The following is a 10,646-nucleotide window of genomic DNA, read 5'->3' on the forward strand; positions in this document are numbered from 1 at the left end:
CATATAAATTCGCTCTCTACTAATAAGTTATATATGACAGTGCCACAGTGGTAAAGAATTTTGCAGTACAATAGATACTAACTATATATATATTTTATAGCAAGGATTGGTCATTGGTTGGAGAGTCATATCCATCACTTTTTTGTAATGTAAAATACATAATTTATTATCTATATCTAAATATAACGTGGTCTGAGAATAGTCAAAAATTTTATATACCCTATCCCAGTGGCGTAGGTACTCAAGATTTTTCAATAATATTTTATGGTTATTAAACAATGGTAATGGTAAATCAAAATTTTATATCCATTAAGTATATAAATTTGAACAAAAAAAATATCAAATCATTAACATTGTACGATTAACCAAACGAAATATACCATTTTGAATATAAATTTATTATAAATACTAAAATAATACCATTTGCAGTAATTTAAACTTGTAACAGTTAAACAGATTAAGAAACTTTTTAATAAACAAATATTCAACGACCACATTAATTATTTATTTTATAAAGTTTATTCATTTTTTAAGTATACCCTTATTAGTCTATTATCATTATTCATCATTATTATTATTTTAAGTTTTTTTTTTTTGTTCGATTAAAAATTGTAAACGAAAAGGTCCATTTTATAAATCAATAAATCAAAGCTTTATTATTTTTGACCTACATGACTCCTAATCAAGGTGATCGCGACCCCCAGGTTGAGAACGTTCTGCTATAGCTATATAATTTATAAAACGTGATAATAACCTGTACAAATACATTTTGATAATGCGCAAGTTATTTTTTTAAAACCACTCAAAAATATCATGGTTTGTACATTACTTTTTTTATACAGAATATATATTTTATACCGTAACACGACTAATGGGGGACTGGAGTCCGCTTAGCCATCCCCTCCCTCCTCCGGAGTACACCACTGACCTCACCATCCATTTAAAGGCGCGACTGTTATGTTCTAAATGAGCTAAATTGAACATTAGACGTATATAAAACGGTTTCGTTGTCGCGTGTGAAACGACTTTGCTCTTATTATTTAATAATTATATTATTAGATTTTTAGATGTGCACCTAATATTGTGAAGCGAATAAAAATAATTGCATAATAATATTTAGCCGCATGATGAATAGCCTACGAGTGTTCAAAATGTAAAACGTGAACGGGCATAATACGCCCCTAATATATTATATTTTATCTGTCGTTTAGTTTTAAAAAAAACGACACATATAGCATGTCATTATAATATAATATGTAATAATAAAAACAAAAAAAAAATTACGCGAGCGGTGCGCGTCCCGTATATACGACACGATGACGACAGATGATAACGCCATGGCGGACGGCGGAACGATGATATTATTAGCGAAACATAAAATGTTAAAAATTATAAGCTATTTGTTTATTTATATTTAAACACAAACACATAATTATAATACCATAATATTATATATTATATAAATCATAAAAATATGTAAGAAACTATATTATAATATAATATGTAATTTAAAAATAATTATAACGTTTTTTCGATAATTTTACTGTCGTAATATTTCGTAATATTCGTAATTATTAAATGTACGTATTTTAATAAAACATCTTGTGTTACCGACTATGCATAAATCATAAAAATTTAAATTTTTGCGCCCAACGGATAGGCCAATACGACGTGACGGTTGTGTTGTTTATTAATTTTTTTGTAGGTACCTATCGTGCTGGACGGTAATAATTATTATGTTTTGCTACCCGGCGAGCGATGTCAATGCATGACGGCACGGCAGAGGCCATGGGTGGGATGAGGATGACGAATGGAGCGAGTGCACGAAAATATAATATACTGAAACGAGTTGAGCGAGTCGTCCACGATCGTCCGCGTGTAATTCAATACGGACTGTCGGTAAGTGTCGACGGACGTTGGGAAAATGGGAACGCTGGGACGCACTATGACGTAATGATTACCGAATGTATAACAATAATAATAATAATAATAATAGTGATAATATGGATGTGTATTTAAGTCACAGCTGCAGGCAGCAGGTACACATAATAGTAATAATAATATATTGCCGTCACAGTGGATGTTTGCGTTTGTATAGGTTTTTTTTTTCTATCGCAGACTTGTACACTGTAGTATACGCATGATGATTGGTCTGTAAGACAAACATGTCCATCCAGTTTTTTAATGATAAAGCTGCAGTTGTTCAGTCTTTATTTTCGGAAATATTTAGATTGTTTTTGTCCCGTTGAAATATTCAAACAGGAATGTGGCGCGTGTCGTAGACTCGAACAAGCGGCACACACTTCTGTTAACCCCGTGTTTTACTTGAAATTATTCGGCGTATATATATTTTTTTTTTTGAGAATTTTTGAGAAATCGAATTCGAAATTCAAACCAGTAAGTTAGTTTCTGAATCCCAATGCTGCATACATTATGTACTTATAGGATGGTAGGTTTGGAAAATATGTGGGTCATGATGATCTGAAAATTATAACTGCATTAATACATCAACATTTTATAATTTTTAAAAATCATTCAAGTAGGTATAATAAATAGGTACCTACTATGCCATACTATATGTCTAGATACAATACAATATTATAGTTATATATGTATTGATGAATGATATTCGTGTAAGTTCATTATTATTATGGTCTACCCAGTGGCGCCCAGACAGATTAGCAAGGAATGCAACTGTATGTGTTCTCGTGGGGGGGGGGGGGGTGTGCTATTGCAAGTTTCACAGGGAAATTAAAAAATGTATTACCTAAACTATAGTCTATACTAATTGATTTCTTTGAATTACAGTAAATATAATAAGTGAAAATATTTGTTATAAATAAAAAATTGGGTGGATGGGTGGCTAATTCTTTTTAACTGCATGTGCTCTTAAAATACCTCTGTGCGCCACTGGGTCTACCTATGGAATATTATCCGTGTGGTAGGTAAGTACCTACCTAATATGTGCATTAAAATTATCATTCTACGAATTTTGATTTAGATTTACATCCACATTTTCAAAAAAATATGTACAGAATAGTTTTAAGTAAAAAGGGGATTCTCGAAGCAATAGATACTTTCAGTGACGTATATGGGCTGCAACCCCTCCCGAAATTACAGTCTTAACTGTTAACTATATTGTTAGTCTCTATAGGTGCTATAGATAATTATTCTTAGTCGTTATATTATATTAGGTTATATAGCCCACCCCAAAAATTATTTCTATATACGCTACTGGATACTTTATACTAATATAATGGATATACCTATTTTATTATCGATTTTCAGCTTACTATAAATAGGCACCAAATTATATATAATATCTACCCTACCACCTGAACCACCCAACTATATTTATCGAGTCACACAAATCAAAAAATCTCTGCCTTGGTTGTACAGTTGTACATACTATACAGCACATGTCCACCCGTTTAACTATATATCATTAATAATTATTCATTGATATACCTATGCACATATTGAATGTATATATGTATGCATGTACGTGACACGCGCGTTACTCTTTTTACCTACCTTCGGGATGTCCAACGGCGCCCGCAGGGAGGGACCAAAGGTGTCATTGTCCCTGCTGGAAATTTTTAATACTATAATTAATTTAATGCCACGCATATTAATTACGACACAATTCTATTCAGATCCATTTATGAAGTTCTATGCAGGTAATACTATCTTAGAATGAAGACACTAAAAATATATTAAAATTTAAAATAACCTTTTTGATTTTACTTCTGATCTTGTGCTGGGTGGAATTTTATCCTACGGAGGTGCTTGAGGATGTCCAGAAAAGGTTATCGCTAATACTTATGATACTTCCTTAAGGCTCGCCGGAAGGCTAACTGTTGCTGGTCGATATTAGATGAAAATTATCGAACAATCGAACTTCTAAAACAAGTACTATTACTACTATTGCATTAAAGTAAATCAATAACTCGGCTAGCTAGTAGACCACTACAAATTTTAACACTATTAGAACACTAAAACCATACTTAACGTTTATACATTTTTCCCTAGTTGCGACTTGCGAGTAATAAACTCCATACAAAAACACATCGAAATATTAAGTTCAGACTATGTATATAGGATTTTAGTTTGAAAGTTGAAGGTGTGCTTGTAAGTTGTATTTGATTGATTTTAACTATAAGAAACTTAAATATCTGAAGAACGGTTTGAATAATAGGGTTTGTGGTGTAAATAGGTAACCATCCATATTTTATTTGAGTAACAAAAATTCAAAATAACAAAGAATTTCACTTTTTGTTTAAATTTCTAGTTTTGTCAAAATTTTGTTGAAATTCAAATATCGATATAACAAATTATTGGGCATATGTGCTTATGATATTTTTATTTTTATCTTGCTATTTCGAAATATTGGATGATTCGTTCATTTGGAATAACCCCGTGTAACAATATACTTTCGAATACTGTCATAATTTAAGTTTTTGATTAGGAGATAGGAAGTTTAGACAACCTACATTATTATTACTGAAAAAAAAAACACTCAATAATTATAGTAAATACCTACTATTAGATAGCTATTTTGAATACATTTATGCTTAGTAGTATACTTTCAGTTTCAAAATTATTGTATGATTATTGATTAATAGGCAGTGCAGCTTCAGGGCAAATTAAAATATGCCACTCTTCAGAAAATTATAATTATATATTTTTTATTCTGTTGATCCTCAACAATTTGCCACCACCCACCTTAAACGCGGCTCTGTTAATAGGAATAAATGAACAATTAAGATAGTTATTTTATGTGTTATCTATTAATGAACAATATCAAATATGAACTAAAATAAATTGTTACCATAATAATATGTTACTATGGTGTAGATATAGTATATTATTCAATCGCATTCATCATAGTACATCGTTCATAGAATTTTATGTCATCATGTGAATTATTTCTATTTGTTCATTGTTGATTAAAGAACAAAATTATTATTAATTAATCATTAAACAAGACCAGGTTAAATTTTGCTATCTTGGCCACAACTAGATATTCTGATAGATAGAAAAATATAACTAAGTATATCCAATTCAGTGATCATTATAAAAATTATAGAAATTTACCTCAACCATTCACTTTTTAGATAAGTTTTCATATTTTTCTATAATTAGTTTATGAACCTATTTATAATAAAATATAATAATAATTTTAAATATATTCAAGCTTAAATGATGTGGGAATAAGTATAATTATGGACTTAATGGTATTATAATGTAGATTTTATAGTTTATTAATTTTGTTATAAGGTATTTTGACTATTTTCTGACATTAAAAACTTTGTTGAAATAGTAAATCAATATAAAATGGTAATCACATGTTTTTACATTTAAGCATTGAGATAATTAAGAATTAAATATGTCAAGGAATGTTATGTTTAGCAAATAATGATTTAAATGTAAATGTATTAGAAAAAGTTGTTATAGATTTTTTTTGCCTTATTGGCAGTGCTTAGTTAGAGGGGGGGAAAGGAGACAAGGAGTGCCTTTTCTTTTTTTTTTTGAATGTAGTACAGAGATCGCAATATTTACTAATAGTAATGCATTGTTAGTTTTTCTGATGCAAAATATAATTGTCACATTTTTACTTTGTACAAAAAAAAAAAAAAAAAAATGATGCTTAAGATATCTTATCTCTACAAAATCTTGTAATAATATATTGTAACATTATTAATATTTATGGATCTTATTTATTAAGTATTGATCAATTTTATGTTTTTAAAAATAATTGATGAATAAGTGTTATTTATTTTCTTTATATCCGTATCTATATCATTTATATTTGTTTCACAAATGTAATGTTTTGATGTGAATTCTAATGAGGTGGGGGGTGAAGTCCTTATGGTAATGTTAAGGTTAATTTTGTGTGAAATTATCTGTCATCCAAATCAAGCACTGCTTGTAGGGAAATAATCATGTTAATAACAAATGTAGTTTTGTCCAAGTCTTTCAAGATCATAAGATATCTGGATATATAACACATTTACATTTTTTTGTATTTTTAACAAGTATTAGATAATATAAATTACTGCACACATGAAATAATTAAGGAAAAATTCAAAACTATATTTAAAAATGTATTCTTTCATTTTGATATAAATTCATTACTTTAATAATTTAAGTGAGCAACATTTTCTACAATTCAGTTTTTTTTTAAATGTATATCATTAAATTTATGTATAAATGGAGGTATAATTAGATTTCACATATGTTATGTTTCATACAAATATATATATAGGACAATTTTAGTGAATAATATTCAGTTAATCCTTATTTGATAAAAAGTTGTTTCTGGGAAAAAATGAGGACTAAAATATTAAGTAATGAAAGCAAAACTGATGAAAGTTCAACTTAACAGTGTTATATTTATTTATGATTAAGGCTCAGAAGTTAATGCATATTGCATTTTTTTTTGGAACTTTTTAGACAATGCTCTTCTGGCCACAAATCTATTTCATTAGCATGTGAATCTGAACAACTAATTTTTATTTAACGTTTTATGGTGTTTATTTTTAAGTAATTTTTCTACATTTTAATTCATTTCTATTGATTTCACACTAGTTCAGCGCTTATTGTTTCTTGTCTTCCATTATGCCGATAACTTAAAACTTGGATAGTAAAATAGAGTAAAATATTAAAAAAAATAATATTTTTATTAATTTAAAACTAATATTTGTAATTTTTAAGGACATTTTTCTATGTTTTTAAGGTCATCAACTTCCTAGTCCTATTAATGATTGTTAAACTAGGACTTACTGCATTTGTTTGCAATGAGTACATATATCATTATATTTTTAATAAATTTTATTTAAGATGTGTTAAACAATCACAGTTTATAAATGCAAGAAAATATGTATACATTTATAAAAGAATTAATATTTTAAATTACCATTGGTATATATAATGATGTTTATATCACCCGCATTACATTAAATATGTGAAATTCAAGTATAATACAGAATTAATATTTATCATTTAACTATGGATATAATAAAAAAATTGTTCTCTAAATATGTCAGTAGCATTGATATACATAACACTAATGCTAATTCAAATCTGCATAGTTGAAAATTAAAAGATTTGAAAAATCACTAGGATTTAATATTACATTTATTAAAACATGTTATGAAATTGAGAATTATGAATTTTGAATTAATTAATATTTGTTTGACTGAGATGTTCCTGCATTAACAATTCAAAGTATTTTGTAGCATGTTTAAATTGTTTTAGAAACCATGGACTTTGAGTTGATCAGACTTGGCAAGACCACATTTAGTTAACCATTGGCAAATGTTTTCTCGTTGGTCCCCTTGTAATTGTAGCACCTCGCCGTACTCGGGATGTTCAACTACTGTACCGTTACAAGCAAACTCCTGAAATATTAGAATTATTTCATAATTTAAATTATATTTATATTTTTTTATTTTACATAAGCAATATATACAAATAAGCACAATAAGTTTATATAAGATTAATGTGTAACATTAAAATTATGATTAGAGTAGCCATCCATAAGTGATTTTTAGCTAGTGACTAAACTAATATATTAATAGGAAAATAACTACAATACATAAGTTTATATAATATGAACAATTTGTAAAATTACTTTGATTTTAAAGTTATTTTTTGTAGCATTGTGCATTAAACAATGTTTGGTAAAAATGTTGATTAAACGTAATAAAAATTATTTTATTTTTAAGGTTAGTTAAAATTATTTTTAGAAGAACAAACTTTTTTAAACTGTACTGATGGTTTAACATCAAGTTAAAAAACAGAAATAATCAATAGAATATTATATTTAGGTATCTATAAAAATAGTACCTATGTCTGTATTTCTTAACTTTTAGAAGTGTTACAGAAAACAAATTATGTTTAGAACAATGAAATAAATGCTAAGATTGGATAAAAAATATTTGATATGACTTATTAGTTATTACCTTTTTGCAGGCACGTACAATCTTCTTTAAGTCATATTCCGACGACAGACCTTGAACCGTTGTTAATGTTTTACGACCATTACGCTGTTGAATTCTTATGTGAACAAGCCCGTCTTGAACGTCATCGTCTGCACCCTTGATTGCATCAGCAAACGGGTCTAAAATATCAAATATCTTCAATAAGCTATTTAAACATTCAATAGTCAACTATCAACAAACCAATACAAAAAAAATCAAAATGAGATAATTTAATATTTTATTTTCATATTAAGATGAAATTACGAAAGTATAAACTAATACACACAGTAGTTATCTTAAGTTAAAATTTATCATTTAAAAAAATATAAATGATAATTATATTAATTTTTGGTACCTACTTAAATTTATAAAAAACAATAGACAATGAAGCTTAAAGCTTATATTAAATATTTGTAAATAAGAAACCATGGTTTTACATTTTCAAGTTTTTTTTTTTTTTGGTGAAAAATATTATGACTTGACTTACTATGTTACTAGCCTTAGCATGTTTTAAATTTCATCATATGTTGTAACCTAACCTAATATTGCATGTATAATAATTATAGTTTATAATGGTAGTTATAATACCTAATATTATAAACAGATAGATTATGTAGTTTAAAAAAGTATTTAAATTATGAGTATCATATTAAGATGTACCTATGGTTAAACTAAATATAACGTTTTATGCATGTAATTGCAATCTACTATTGCATGAATACTAATTTTGATTTATGTACCTTAGGTATACAGATTTAATTGGGCTTAATTAATTTAAAACATGTATTTTTTTTTAAGTAATAAAATATATTAAAAAGGAAGTGTTTGTATTTTTTAAATAGTCGGTTAGTGTTTAGTGTTAAATTAAAAATTATATAATATGGTCTATAACTTTTAAAATAAAATAAAATTTTTTTATTTTTCAATTTGAAATACACAATCTGTACAACATACCACAATAAGTATATATGATATTAACGCTGTCTAGAGTCTAGAACTTGGTTGTTTTATTTATTTTTTATTTAAATGAAGTATAAAAAAAAGTTTCATCAGAATGTAATTTTGATAGCTGTACTTGTATGTACATCAAAGTTTTCTTAGTCGTATTGCCAAAAAAATTAATGACGTCAACTGACACCCATAACGAGGATGCAACTGAACTTAATTCATTTATTCTTTTCGAAGGCCATGTAAGTCGTAAGATACTACCGGCCTTCACATACAGTGACGAGTGTCACCAAGAAACTGAAACGACGCCCGTGGCCCGTTTGTGTTTAACGGAAGATTGAAATTTGGAATATTTCGGAAAAAAAACTGAATTTCTGCATCGGAATCGAATGACTTGGTCTATTGTGGCACCACTTAAAAGATTTCGAGACACGATAGCGAGGTCACAATATTCTATTTTTTTTCGGTACTTACCGAATACGTTGAGATTCTGGATTGACATGCGTATGTTCGTATCTCCTGTGTTAACGACTGGTCTCTTAGAATTCCACTCAACTACACGACGAGATGTCCGCTTGCGATCTTGTGACGGATGCGGGTTTAAAGGCGAAAATCGGCAAACAAGGTAGGATTCGGAAATGGTATGCAGTTGAACAAAAGCGTTCAGACGACAAGGTCCGACGATATTGCGACGTCAACAAAAGAGAGCAGAGACTGGCGATTGGGCGAACTCGCGAACTTGAATAGTAAAAAACTGAAACAACGAACGCGGAATTAATAATAATTATAGCACAAGGACGTCACGACTCACAAGAATAAGATGATTGTGAATTACGGTGAAATTCCGCGGAGTTGGGGATACGGTATTTATCGTTGGTAGTACAGTGTGTACAAGAAGTGTACAAAAAAAATGACAAATAACAATAGTGGCGATCGACGATAGAAATAATTATTGGAAGGGTAAAAACGTCGTGGCCCGTGGGCTATTGCCTATTATAGACTATAGAGTCTATTATAGACAGTCAGTGATGATCGGTCGCGAAGTCGTTTTTTCACGTTTTCTTACCCCTGAACAGGCTTACCACTACGCCGCCGGCTCATCGAGAAGTCCAAGGACGTTGCAAAGACGATATCGGTATGGCGCGGCGACATGACAACGTCGCAATCGCCAACTATGACGAACGCGCGCTCTCAGCATTTGTTTAAATCATATGTTATTTTTAAAATACGGATTATATAGTATTAGTATTTAAAGTCTTGGTTTGAACATTAAATCGTATTAAAAATGCTCGTTGTTAAGTTATTGTCCGGCAATAATATTATAATATTCGATGATCGATATTTCAGTTGTTTCCGAACAGTGTAATCAAATATTGAAATATATCATTATTACGTTGACGATGAAGGACAACAGTTTCGTTTCCTTTAACAGTTTGACGATAAAAGAAATTAAATTTACAATAATATATTAATCAGATGAAGCTCTTTTAACGGGTTTTTTAAATCTCAACAACTGTTTTTACAATTAATATTTTATACAACCGTGTACGGTGTACCACAATAATCCTTATCGGTACGACGTTACGAGTTTACGACGTCACTAGATGGCGAACCGTGTATCCTTGTTCAAACGTATTTGGTGTAAAAATAACAAGTCTAAATAAAGCACCGGTGATCATGGTAAATCGCGGGTTTTGAAAAGTGAAGAACTGA

The 10,646-nt window shown here is 29.0% G+C and overlaps 1 protein-coding gene across 2 annotated transcripts; it reads right to left on the reverse strand.

The window, feature by feature from the left end:
• Positions 1-7,122: 7,122 nt before the first annotated feature.
• LOC107162614 (eukaryotic translation initiation factor eIF1) lies at positions 7,123-9,926 on the reverse strand. 2 transcript variants are annotated; one of them, XM_015509590.2, is made up of 4 exons: positions 9,745-9,926; positions 9,408-9,687; positions 7,968-8,125; positions 7,123-7,403 (listed from the first exon to the last, which is right to left on the reverse strand). In XM_015509590.2, exons 2-4 carry the CDS (start codon positions 9,433-9,435, stop codon positions 7,257-7,259), a joined length of 333 nt encoding a protein of 110 aa, XP_015365076.1. In that variant the 5' UTR covers positions 9,436-9,687; positions 9,745-9,926; the 3' UTR covers positions 7,123-7,256. The 2 variants fall into 2 exon arrangements, with proteins under 2 accessions (XP_015365076.1, XP_089085395.1); XM_089229269.1 differs by lacking the exons at positions 9,408-9,687; positions 9,745-9,926 and adding an exon at positions 8,473-8,507 and having other exon boundaries at positions 7,968-8,151.
• Between the last annotated feature and the right edge of the window lie 720 nt (positions 9,927-10,646).

Source organism: Diuraphis noxia, unplaced genomic scaffold, assembly GCF_037042655.1.
Source record: "Diuraphis noxia isolate RWA-SAM2 unplaced genomic scaffold, SU_Dnox_SAM2 contig0005, whole genome shotgun sequence".
NCBI classification, from domain to species: domain Eukaryota; kingdom Metazoa; phylum Arthropoda; class Insecta; order Hemiptera; family Aphididae; genus Diuraphis; species Diuraphis noxia.